The sequence below is a fragment of the Myxocyprinus asiaticus genome, chromosome 15, assembly GCF_019703515.2.
Source record: "Myxocyprinus asiaticus isolate MX2 ecotype Aquarium Trade chromosome 15, UBuf_Myxa_2, whole genome shotgun sequence".
Classification (NCBI taxonomy): domain Eukaryota; kingdom Metazoa; phylum Chordata; class Actinopteri; order Cypriniformes; family Catostomidae; genus Myxocyprinus; species Myxocyprinus asiaticus.
In genome coordinates, this window is record NC_059358.1 from 11582104 (window position 1) to 11596054 (window position 13951).

General features: G+C 38.7%; 1 protein-coding gene across 3 annotated transcripts in view; it reads left to right on the forward strand.

The window, feature by feature from the left end:
* Positions 1–13951, forward strand: part of LOC127453475 (RNA-binding motif, single-stranded-interacting protein 3-like) — a 219435-nt gene that overhangs the window by 171162 nt on the left and 34322 nt on the right. For all 3 annotated transcript variants that reach the window (XM_051719866.1, XM_051719865.1, XM_051719864.1), the window contains exon 7: positions 12369–12475. In XM_051719866.1, coding sequence (XP_051575826.1) covers positions 12369–12475 — 107 coding nt within the window. The remainder of the gene's footprint in view (positions 1–12368; positions 12476–13951) is intronic.

Genomic DNA, 13951 nt, shown 5'->3' on the forward strand with positions numbered 1-13951 from the left:
GCGTGTGAAGTGCCCGACAAGACAGCCACATCTATGGCAAGTGCTACAGGAAGTGTGGGGTGAAATGTCACCTGAGTATCTGGACAAACTGACAGCTAGAATGCCAAGGATCTGCAAAGCTGTCATTGCTGCACGTGGAGGATTTTTGGTTGAGAAATCTTTGAAGTAGTTTAAGAAGTTCTGAACATGTTTTTCAAATTGTAATAGTAATTTTTCATGGTATTAATGTTCTGACTATACATTGTGATCAGTTCAATGCCACTGAATAAAAGTACCAATTACTTTCCATAAGAGCAAAATCTGTACATTATTCCAAACTTTTGGCTGCCAGTGTATATATATTTACGTTTAACAGGGAAATTGATTTACAGTGCAAATTATGGTTACTCCAGGGTTGCTTTTGCATTAGCATTAGATGCTGGAAATGTCCCGCTCCTTACTGAAACGGAAAATATGATTGGTTAGCAAATATCCAATCACGCCTGAAATGAACGTTCTGATTGGTGGACCAGCTTAGTCGGACTGTCTATCTTTGTACACTTTTTAATATAATAATAAAACATAAAAAATACAAATCTAATTCACTCAACGGTGCTGCGGCATCGTGTTATTAGATTGAAAATGTTTCTGATCAAAAGCCTACTCCTGGTGGCCATATGTATCATCACTTATTTTAGGAGGGCATACACAAAATCCTAAGAAAGTTAGGTGGGCATACGGTGTATGCCTGTGTATGCCATAGACTGCACTACTGGGGTCGTTAGTGAATAAGACACAGGTTTTTGTGCTGAAATACCACATGCAAAAGTGACGCAACTGTTTAGTGAATTTTCCCCTCAAAGTTGTATACAGTATGTTCACATTATTTAATGTATTATGAATTAAAATGTACAAACAAAGAACAATTGTTACAATTAATGAATTAGCATTAACCTCAGAGTAATAAATGAGGTGAAAGATTATTGTTCATTGTTAGTTCATGATATCTAATACATTAACTAATTTTATTGCATGGCTGTCTGGAAAACTCAATTCCATTTGGTCAATCAGTTGTGTGATTTTCTGAATAATGACGCACATCCAGGGATAAAGTGATATTTTACTTCTCATGTCATTATGCAACCTCTACAGTTGATTTAACAAAATAATTTAAACTCAAATCAGTATTTCATATCCATTAATTTAGTTATTTGTTAGGCAGTTGTGTAATAAGCGATAGCATTGAGCAGTCAGACAGTCATTTTCGCAATATAAACTCCTCACAGGACACTGACGCAAAGCAAAGGTGGAATTCAGTGTTTCTGGAGACTCTGAGGTCTCTGTCTTCTCAAATAATAATGTAATTTCCACTCAAATCAATATTTCATATGGATTCATTAATTTACTTTGGTAAGTAGTGATGTAATAAGCAGGATAATGTACAGTCAGCCAGTCTTTATCACAAAAAAAAAAAACCTTCAGGGTGATACAAAACCCCTCCGCTCCACGTCCTGATCCCCCTGTGGTGGTTTATTTTGCGATAACTGTCTATAATCCCCTAATTAACAAAGATAACTGTATTGTAAAGTGTTACCATTATATCTTTCAAATGCCAAAAGTGTTCCGGTCGGTGATAATACATCATCAATTGTGCCATGCAAATAGCGCTGACTTTTGCAAATAATGCGTTATCTATAATAAGGCTTATTTACATAGAGAAGAGTCATGTTTGCACTGAAAAGAAGGCCTTAATAAAAAAAAAAATTTGTTTCGCAACAGTAAATTCACCCCACAGTGCGACAGCTTTTCTTTATCTCCTTTTCTGTTTTTGGACAGCTAGTACATTCCATAAATGAAACATGAACTTCCACCTCTTAATGAGTATGCGGAAAACTGGCTCCTGACCTTGCATTCTGCAGTGTTTTATTAGAGATCTGAGACAATACTCTCTCTCTCTGTCTCTCTCTCTCTCTCTCTCTCTCTCTCTCCCTCTCTGGTGACCTGTTCTCAGGACGTGCTGTGCAGAACAGCATCCACCAAAACCAAATTCAGACAGACCCGTTAAAAGGCAGGAAGTGGGAGGCTAAGCTGATTATGCAACGTTTGTATTCCACTCAGCGTGCATCTCTCTCTCTATCTCTCTCTCTCTGTCCCTCTTTCTCTCTTTCCTGTTCTCTCTTTACAGAGGGGAGATGTCAAACAGGCCAGTGATATTTACCCGCTGTAGCCCAATCAAACAAACCAGCGCTCAGAGTAAACTGCTCTCCCAGCACTGATCCTGGATCAGGGCATCGCAGTGGGACCGGGGTGTTTCACTCTAATGCATTGTTAGTCGTTTATGTTTCTATTAGTATTAGCATCACCATTTGGTCTGGAAAGTATGCACGCATTAGCGGAGACTGGGGCTAGTTACACATTTACTCCAGTGAATATTTCTCACAGTAAGTATATTTTTAAGTCAATTTCTGTATAGGCACATATGTTGAAGTCTTGGTTTCAAGAAAGCTATTCAACATTTCCACCGTTATTGCCTAAGAAATAAGATACAGTTCATTTAACACATAGAATTCAAATTTTAGTCCAATTACCTGGAAGAGAATTAGCATTTTTGAGCCATGGGTTCCCTCTGGATTTTCTTATGGGTTTTTATAATGGCAGTTTGGGATTTATGAGTAAAAAAAGGTCTGTGGTAAAAAAAATGTAAGATACTTGGATGTCTTGTTCTTCAACATACTGTAAATTACCCCAATGTGAATTTTGAAGCAGACATTTTTTTATTTTTTTACTTATGCTGCAAACAAGTTGCTATATAAGGACTACAATAGTTATCCGTTTCGTCAGGCACATACATATACATGCTTGTGGTAGTTGTAGTCCTTAGTTAGCAACTTTTTGCTAGCAACATACATTTTTAAAAACACAGCGGCTTCAAAATTCAAGTTTGAGGGATGACTGTGTGTAATTTTTGTTGTAGAATAAAACATCCAAGGATCTTCAAGAAACATTTATCACAGACCTTATTTTACTCATAAATTGATAAACACAATTTTAAAAATCCATAGGAAAATCCAGAGGGAACCCATAGCGAATGAACCTTCTGGGTTCAATTACAAGTTGACATCACGGCTGAACAGCTCTATTAGGACTTGCCGTTAAGTAGCGATTTACGAAACAGCAAAAATAAAAAGGTACAAAAATCAAATACTGTAGTTGTTTTGACCAACAAAAATTTAATTAATCGAATTAATGAACTGTTTAAAAATTCAACATTTAAATCACAAGGGACAAACCCTGATAAAAATGTGACAATTTACCTGACGTTTATGGGGGAAAAAACTTTCAGAAAATATATTTCAAAATCTACCTCCATGATCTACTTGACCCTTGCATGAAAACATCCATAGAGTTATATTGTGTGAATATAACCATACATCAGTGTGGTTCTATTGTTTACTTGTGTACCCAAGCTATTTTTAAAAATATATGATATTGAAATTTTAGTTTGTAAAATAGAATTCACAGGAGTTATTCTTACAGATAATATTCCAAAAGACTTTTTAGTTTTGCACTTGGTGTTTCAAGTCAACTTAAATTAAATACTTATAGAGAAAACAAGCATTTGTGCAATTGGACTTTTAATTAAAAACATTGTAGTTACTGATATATAGCCCTTGTGACAACTAGCCCCAGTCACCCCATAACCTGTTAAGCAGAAAAAATTGCACATCCTCACTCCATCATAAATCATGCTGTAGCATACATTTAAATACTTAAAGTAGAACGAATATGACCACAAGTTTCTACTCACAAACAGGCTGTTTTACTCCAATGCATCTATTTTGATGGTCATGTTTGTTTCTGTTAGCATTAGCATTAGTATTGGATGGAGGTTGGGGGTTAAGGTGAATCGAGGGGGCTTGTTCTATGCTCGAACCTTTATCGTACTTTTGTCGGGCCTTAAATGTGTTTGGAGCGACAGGGTTTCTACTGGCAATAGAAATGATGGTATTTGGAGGGTTTTTGAATGGAGGAGCACTGTATTGTGTAATCCAAAAGATTTTCCGTGTGTAAAACTCCAGGATAAGGCTCAGCGCCCGTGGCTTTCCGGAAAGACCCGGGTTTCCATCTTGCACAAACAAACGCCACACACGTATAGTTCCAGGGTTGTGGTGGTGTTGCATTGAGTGAATTCTCATGCCTCATAGAGTATGTGTGGGCTCACCTCACAGCAGTGTGCAGCTGTAGGTTGTGTTTTGTCTGTTTTCTCTCTATATGTTCCATAGAGTGGTGGATTAATTCAAAACCGTAGTGCAACTCTGTTCCTGGCCCTGAAAGGCGCTGTGCCGAGCTGGCAGTGTAACAGATCTTTGCAATAGGCTGCTATTAGAGTGTGGGCGATGTGTAGACGCCTGCTTTGTCAGGGTCACACACTTCTCCTACCCACTCAGTGCACACCATTTCAGAGCAAACAGTACTTTTCCTGTTGGTAAACACCAGCTTTTGTTTCCCCTCTACATGTTCTAGCACAGCGACTTCCAGTCTGTGAGTGTGGACCACATGTAGCACATGTACAAATGCTGTTTCCAAGGTCCTCTGCATCTCGGCGCTGTTCCAAACCCGATTCCAGAATGAGCAATCCAAATATTATGAATGCCCATAATGAGAATATCAGCATGCTTGAGGATGAAATCCTGATTAACCCTTATGTGGTTAGTCTGGATGCATCTCAGTTCCGTGCAGTTGGTTGAGGTTGAGGCGGTCATAGTCTCAGACGCCATGCCAGTGGACCGCCCACAGTCCATTCACTGACCGTCTGATATATTGCACAAGAAAATGGCAAGCGCTGGCTTAATTCGCAGGTTCCAAGTCATATTTATAAGGTACCAGGTTGATACAGTGACCGTTTTTGAGGAAGAAATAATCACTGGATTTGCCAAAGTTTTCCAGGTTCCGTTTGGGCACTAAGTATTAAGTTAAAGAAATATTCTGGGTTCAGTACAAGTTAAAGGGTTGCCATCCCAGATGAGTATGACTTTCTTTCTTCTGCAGAACACAAACGAAGATTTTTAGAAAAATATCTCAGCTCTGTTGGTCCATACAATGCAAGTGAATGGTGATCAGACATTTGTAGCTCCAAAAATCACATAAAGGAAACATAAAAGTAATCCATATATCTACAGTGGTTTAATCTATATCTTCAGAAGCAATATAATAGGTGTGGGTGAGATACAGTCCTTTTTTACCTTAAATCTCCACTTTAACTTTCACTTTCAGATGCAAAAGTGAAATTAAACAGACACCACTTGTGACTTTCAGATGTAAAAGTGAAAGTTAAAATGGAGATTTGGAGTAAAAAAGGACTTACATTTGTATCTGTTTCTCATCCTTGATCTATCCCTTGAAGCTCAGTTAACAGCATTTATGGCTTAATGCTAATTAGCACAAAAATCATTTAGACCCGTTGCTCGTTTATAAAAAAAAAAAAAAAAGGAGAAGCAAAAATTGCAATTACAGGAAGGCACTTACAATAGAAGTCAATGAGGCCTGTCCATAAACATTAAAATAAACATAAAATAAATGGTGCCAGTCCTTAAACGCTTTAAAAGTATAGCCATAAGATGTAAACATTATATGTGTTAACATAATTTTAATATGATAAAATCTGTGTTCTACATGATTTCAGTGTGATAAAGTTGCTTACAATAATAACATGGTTTACCAGAGTTTCGTCATCATGACAAAGAAGCTGTAATATTGGATAAAACTTTTAACATGTATTGAACCTGGAATATTCATTTAAATACTGTATAAACCTACAAGCTCAACTGTGCATTCTGCTTTGTTTTCTAAGTTGTGTGTGTCTATTAATCAGTACTTTTCTTTCTATTTCTTTTTTTTTATTTTTTTTTTATTTATTTTTTTGTGGTGACAGAAACTAATTATAACATATACTGTATACACATTTTCCACTTCTTTTTTCTTTTTGCAACGTTGGACACTTCATGCACTCAGTAGTCACGGCTTGCCTTATGTATATGAATGTGTGGGGTTACCTAACCACAATTCTGGCCTGACAAATCAATTGTAATTTAAAGTGAAAATGGAATCTGGCGAAACTTCTGTGAATACAGCACCTTGCAAATGTGAGTGGAATGCTTTATCGTCACCCAACTCTGTGTGGATATGTACATTATTTGAGAAGTAAGTGTTCAACTGAGGTTGGCTAATGTGCTAAAACTAGCACCTAGCGGCAGCACATCATGTGCGTTTGAAACATGACTTCCATCAGCTGAAAAACATTCATCTGCAAAATCGTTGGTGTTCCATTTGAGACGATACTACACTTTGAAAATTCATACACTTGATAGCTGAGTGCATTGTGTAAGTGCATAGTGTATAGTGCATCATTGTGGCTGCAGCTAAAAGTATTCAGGAAAGAATGGAAAGATTGCGAATGAAATGAGTGAAGCAACAGAGAGATCTGGGAACGAGAGGGCCAGCACGGGGCCAGGGGTGGGAAACTCAGGCGTGGCAACAAGAATGCCTGCTGCCCACAGAGAGAACTGAAGGTCTGTGGGAGCCCAGCATGAGTTGGCAAGCCGGACGATAGGCCCTGGATTAGAAACACATGTCTATCTTATTGACGGACCCCCCCTTCTTCACTCCCTCCCTGACCGTATATCTGCAGTGCCATGACCCAACATTAATAAACAGCTTGCAAAAACATGTGGTTAGAGCTGTCTGCTTGGGTAAATGTTATGGAAACACTTATGGAGACACACACACACAATTTAACATATGCTCTTAAATACTGATATTACTCTCTGAAACACAATAGGCACAGCAAAACACACAATATTGTGTTTTGCTAAATTGTGCTCTATGCTACCAGTTAAAAGTTTGGGCACACTTGACCGAATAAGGGATCTTAAAGGAATAGTTCTCTAAAAAAAAAAAAATCTATCATCATTTACTCTGAGGTCGTTCCAAACCTATGCGGCTTTCTTCTACGAGACACAACAGGAGATATTAAAAAGAATGTTAGCCTCAGTCACATTTCACTTCAATTGAATGGGAAAAAAGATGCAATGAAAGTGAATGGTGACTGAGGCTAACATTCTCTCAAACATCTCCTTCTGAGTTCCACAGAAAAAAGTGAAGTCAAACTGGTTTGACGCAACATAAAGGTGAGTAAATGATGACAGAATTTTCATTTTAGAGGTGAATTATACCTTTAAAAAAAACATTTGATCTGAAAGCTTATACTTAAAGGCTTCAAATTCATAAAATTTAAGATTTTTTTTTTTTTTTTTTGGTCACTACAAAATCTCAATACTTCCAATTGTGTTATTTAATAGTTTTAATTACTTTACTATTATTCTAAAATGTGTTGTGGAATAAAATGTGATGAAATATGAATGAGTAAGTGTCCAAACTTTTGATTGGTACTGTATAAACAATCTCTGCGTTCTTTGTACATGTTTTGATCTTGTAAGTCTTTGTTTCTCTCAATGCCTGGAAGTTTCTTTTCAGACATGAAAATTCTGAAGAGTTTTTTCTTGGGAAAACTCACACAGCAAAGAAAAGTGACCCATAAATATTCCATATGTGCCCCTTGAGAGACAGACAAATATAAAATGAGTCAATGAATTCAGAATGTTCCACTCAATAGTTCATGTTACATTTAAAACACAAGTCATCATTAAAACACAAGTAATCAGAGTTTCAAGGAGACTCTGATTAAAATGTTGGCACACTGGCATGTTTGCATTTGTGTGGGTGGGTGTGGTTTACTCTGTGGTGGTTTGAAGAATAGCATCATGTCTTAGCTCATTAAATGTGATAGAGTGTCAGGCTGGAAAAACACTTGACATTGAGATTCAACCAAAGTGAACATTCTCAACTCATTGTATAGTCAGGTCAGCCACTACCTCTCAGTATTTGTGTTTATGTGTGTGTGCTCATAGACACGTTTCTGTTTGTGTAGGTAGCTTGTTTGAAGCCCTCTAGTTTGGCCTGCTAGCCTCACCTACAACAGTATGCCTTGGTAACCATAGTTTCCACCAAAATACCATAGGTATTACCAGAGCTGCAATTAGAAATTCTTGGGCCCGATACAAAACAAAATCATCTGGCAGTTTTTCATTATCGTGCACGCTGCCCAGGCAGCTTTCACTTTCGCTCTGTCTCCGTGTTTATATCCGCGTCTCACGCTGAACGCGCTTAGATGCAATATACAATATGGGACAGCCTTTCTGTGCACCCCCCGTCAAACCTGTCAAACCCAGGACAAAAGGTCCCGTTGTCCCCCCTTATCGGCAGCCTTGAGTACTACAGTTGTTTCTACTGTAAAAGTTTCTGTTGCTCAACTTGAAGAGCATGCCACTTGCAATACCAAGGTCATGAGTCTCAGGCAACACACATACTGATTAAATGTATACCTTGAATGCACTGTAAGGGGCTGTTCAGACTGAACACGTTCTTGCACTAAAAAAAGCTAGGCATAGTGCAAATAATAGATCTGAACGCATGTGTCTTGTGATGCGTTTTAAAAGTTGAAGTTCTTTTTAACTTGACACAGCCAGGGTTGGGCAAGTTACTCAAAACAGTAATCCACTACAATTTACTAATTACTCCTGTTATATTAATCAGATTACCATATTGATTAATTATTTGAAAAGTAATCATGTTACTAATTACTTTTGTTACTTTCTAAAATACTTTGCACAGAGATTAGTTTTTCCGCTCAACAAATTCAAAATAATGTCTATATATCCTCCTTGTCATCAGACATCAGTCATTTTAACAAAGCCTCAAAAACTTTTCCTGCTTGAGTGAGAATCAGCACTGGGAGTTCAGGGCGACCTAACTAACAAAACAAACAGAGCTAATGCCAAGCAGAGCCTGCTCATAAAATCAGCATAGCTATTCCACTATGCTCCAAGAGCAGCACAAAATCTCCCAAAGTTATTTGGCTTCTCTGTTTTATGATGGTGCTGGTTGTTTTTTTAGAGTTAGACCTAAGCTGTAAGGGACTTTAATATAGGGCGTTTTTTAATGTCTCAGCTGAAACACACACACACACAGACTCATTGTTTTTTAGATAGGGTAGGGGTAGAGCTGCTTGCACTAACATTTTAAGCCTGCCGCAAAAGCTGTGATCTTTCTGTTGCCTCTTTTTCTGGCTGTCCTACACAACGGAGCTGCTTGTGTCATGCTGGCGTTATCTGTGTGGGCCAGCGTGTGTGTGCATATAATAGAAGGGTGATGACAAGGCTGCAGGTGTAGAGCCATGCTTGCTTTGCAGGTGGAGAAGAGAGACTTTTCCCCCCCCACATCAGTTGAGCTCAAAGCACAGTGAGATCACACAGGCCAAAATCTGTCTTTTCCTGATGTCTCGTCTTGTCTCTTCTTTATTCTTCTCTTCTCTTCTAGTATCTTCTCCTCTCTCCTCTTTTTTTTCTCTTCTCTTCTCCTCTCTTCTTTTTACTTTTCTTTTCTTTACTTCTCTTCTCCTTTCTTCTATTTTCTCTTCAGCTTCTCTCTCATCTCATATCTCTTGTCATCTGATTTTCTTTCTTCTCGTTTGTTCTCACTTAATCTCACTTCTCATCTCATCTGTTTTTTCCCTTCTCTCGTCTGCTTTTTTTATCTCGTCTCATCTGCTTTTTCTGCTCTCTTCTCATCTTATCTCTTCTCATCTGCTTTTTCTCTTCTCGTCTCATCTGCTCTCTTTTCATCTTGTATCGTCTGTTCTCATCTGCTTTTTCTCTCCTTCTCACATGCTCTCTTCTCATCTTGTCTCACTTCTCTCTTCTCATCTCTTCTCATATGTTATTTCTCTTCTCTTCCCATCAACTCTCATCTAGTCTGTTTTTATCTGGTTTTTTTTTTCCTTTTCATCCCATCGGCTTTCTTCTCATCTTCTCATCTCTTCTCTTCTCATTTGCTTTTTCTCTCTGCTCTCTTCTTGTCTCATCTCATTTCTCATCTCCTATTCTCATCTCTTCTCATCTGTTTTTGTCTTTTCTCCTCCCTTCTGCTCTCTTCTCATCTCATCTCGTCTCTTCTCATATGCTTTTTCTCTTCTCATCTCATCTGCCCTCTATTCATCTGCTTTTTCTCCTCTCTTCTCATCTGTTTTTTCTCTTCTCGTCCCATCGGCTCTCTTCTCATCTTCTCACCTCTTCTCTTCTGATTTGCTTTTTCTTTTCTCATCTCATCTGCTCTCTTCTCATCTGCTCTTTCTCTTCTCATCTCATCTGCTCTCTACTCATCTCGTCTCTTCTGATTTGCTTTTTCTTTTCTCATCTCATCTGCTCTCTTCTCATCTCGTCTCTTCTCATTTGCTTTTTCTCTTCTCATCTCATCTGCTTTCTTCTCATCTCTTCTCATCTGCCTTTCCTTTTCTCTTCTCATCTCATCTGCTTTTTCTCTTCTCGTCTCATCTGCTCTCTACTTATCTAGTCTCTTCTCATCTGCTTTTTCTCTTCTTGTCTCATCTGCTCTCTTCTCATCTCATATCTCGTCTCATCTGCTCTATTCCCATCTCATCACTTCTGATCTGTTTTTTTTTTCTCTTCTCGTCCCATCGGCTCTCCTCTCATGTACTTTTCTCTTTTCTCATCTGCTCTCTTCTCATCTCATTTCTCATCTCTTCTTCTTGTCTCTTCTCATCTGTTTTGTCGCTTCTCGTCCTGTCTGCTCTCTTCTTATTTCATCATATCTTGTCTCATTTTTTTCTCATGTGCTTTTTGTCTTTTCGTCTAATGTGCTTTTTCTCACCTCGTCTCATTTGCTCTCATCTGCTTTTTCACTTCACTTCTCATCTCATTTCTTGTCTCATCTGTTCTTGCCTTATCTCTCTTCTCATCTGCTTTGTCTTCTCATCTCTGTTTTCATCTCATCTTTTTTCTTCTGTTCATGTTTTGTGTCTCACATCTTTTCTCTAGTGTCTCTTTTTATCTCATCTTGTCTCTTTTCTCTTTATCTTGTCTCATTTCTTGTCTTACCTGCTCTCGTCTCTCTTCACATCTACTTTCTCTTCTCTTTTCTCCTTTCATCTCATGTTCTCGTGTCATCTTATCTTGTTTGATTTTGCCTTGTTTCTCATCTCCTCTCATCTGCCTAACAAAACTTCCTTTAAACTCTGCATTACGTCGTATTAGTGTTTTTCTCAATTATGACAATCTTGTAATGAGTACTTTGTTATGAAATCTCTGTTTTGAAGACTTCAGCTTTTGAGCCATAATAATGTTTGATGTTTAATTCAAAACAACGAACAAACAAAAGAACAAACAACAGCTATTAAATATTCCATTCTGCAACAGAATACTAAATATTCTGTTGAGCTGTTTCAGCTGCTGATTGTTTTGTATTTGGTTATCTCTGAGCAATATATTTGCTTATTTATGCACGTGTTCTCTGCAGATACATAAGACAAGCTTTGTAATACAACATAGTTTTCTATTGTTCCACAAACTGGCTGAATATCGCAGTGCAGGTGAGAGCGGTGAGGAGAAAGCATTCATTTTTCTCTGCCAAACTAACATACTTCCAGAGGTGACTGTTGTGTTTCAAAGATTTCAGAGAGGTGTTTTACACCCTTTATTGCCGTCAGGACTGAGTGAGAACATGGAGAGAGAGAGTGTAGGAGGAGAAAGAAGAGTGAAGTGTTTTGTCTCAGCTCCTGCCTTCCTGCTTGCTTTTGCAAGAGAATTCTTTTGAACTTTTCGCTCGCCCGTTGCAATGCATGAACTGGCCCCACAGGGTCATAGTGGAAACCCTCTTGCTTTGCTTTCCTCCTCCTTTAGTGTAGTAAGATAGTAAGTGAGATACACATTCCACTGTGCAGAAAAAAAACAAATAGCGTTTAGAAACTTTCAAGATTCCGCTTTTGTTCGCCACAGTTTAGATTGTTATGATGTTGTTTAAGTTATTTACTGTCGCAATCAGGTCGTTTGTTGTTTCATAAATGTTAAACAAGGTGCTTTGAAGGCCTGCCAAGAAAGTTGTTTGATGGTGGGGATTTGTGAGGAAACCCATGCCAAAAGTGGAGCCAATGGTCTGAGTGTCGAAGACATTATGGAAGGGGGGTGGTGTGGGGATGCATGCAGGAAACAGGAAAAAAAAAGTAGAGTTGAACATCAAAAGGTCATTGGATAGTCGTCCGTTGCTCTGTGGGCTTGGTGTGGGTGTGATACCTGCGGTGTAACATTTCCCTCTCTGTTCAAAACACACTCAACTTTCTCTGCTGAGGTCATAACCTTTCCATCAATTGTACCGTGGTTGACCTATGGAGGTCTCTTCTTCTCCTCCCTCTCACACCCTGCTGAATTGCTGATTGATCTTTATTTCCTTCTCTGTTTTATTTCTCCTCTCTTTAACAGCTCCGACGGAGCCGCTGCTGTGCAAGTTTGCTGACGGGGGACAAAAGAAGAGGCAGAGTCAAAGCAAGTACCCGCAAAATGGACGACCGTGGCCCCGGGAAGGAGAGGTGAGTGCCGGTGCTTACCTTATTCCACCCCAGCTTGCACCATACAATCTCTGCCCTTTCTTTTCCCAGGATTGCAGGGTAACTGTTACAATCCCAGAAGAAAGAATGAAGCTCGCTACACATCTTGCATTTTTTCTGTCCTTAACGATTGTTGCTTGTCAGATTGTGTGATATGAGCCTGATGAGATCTTGCGTAATAGCCAAGTGCGACATTGACTGTCTTTCATGTCATGTATAAACATTATAGCAGGGTCAGAAATAAATGTTGGCTTATGGGCAAAAATGGCACCAAAAAAGACAAAAATGCCCAAAATTGGCCATTTTTTTAAACATAATATATAGTTCATATAATTCAAGTCCAGGCTTAGTTACAAATATATAGGTTGCAGTCTTCATTTGAGCGATTTAATAATGATTTCTAAACTTTTAGGGATGTGCACAAACTGGAGAAACATTACCAAAAGAACACTTTAGCAGAACCAAAACATCAGTGCAATTCATCATAATTTTTAGGTGAACTAGAAGAAGCCTGTTTGCCCAGTATTAGCCTTAATATTCCTTTAAAAAGGCAATTAATCATCTGTCATGGAACATATCACACCAAAATCCAAAACTGATGATTTTGGCCTACGACAAAAAAAAAAAAAATCTTTTACGATTCACAAAATGTGTCTCCAATGGCAAAAGTGTGCACCGGGCATAAGATGGAATATGGGTTACAAAAGTACAAATGGAAGACTGAAAGTCTCCTGCCTCTATGTTCACTCTTTGTTTCAGCTGTAGGGTAGAGATGGGAAGGAAAGAGGGTCAGAGAAAGTCTTTGATTGATGGAGACATCTGGCCATGTTTAAGTTCCCTGCCTTTCACTCGGGTCCATTATTTTCTCCTTTTTTATATTCTCAAAAATCAAGTCTCACAGGCTGGGTTGGCTGATGGGAAAATGGTGGCAGGGCTGAACAACTGGCATTTTCTGGGCAGCCCCAGCTGCTGGCATGATGCAGTGTTTAAGGGAAGCATGCCCAGATACTGACCAGACTGTGAGCGTCCATTATGAGTAGCTGGCAGCCACCGTGACTTTGGCTGCACTCATGAAGGCGTCTCTTTTTTTGCTATGTATTTCAATATGCAGGCCCAGGGGTCCATATTAACTGGATAAAGCGTCTAGTCACACAGGGGTTAGGTCGATGCTTTTCCCACCAGTCTCCAGGTTTCTCCCCTGCTGTGGAGAACTTGGCATCCAACATGCTGCAGTATACGAGCGTTGTTGATCTGCTATAGCCCCAGTGTTAGAGAAAAACTAACTCAACACATAACTAACTTGACTCTGAATTTACAAGGCTAGGAAGAGGCGATTCACTGGAATGACTTGGAATTTCCAACACTACATATTAGAGAAAAGACATTTTAGGATGAAGCGATTTACTAGAATGACTCGGAATTTCCAACACTACATTTGAGAGAGAGAAAATGGTTTAG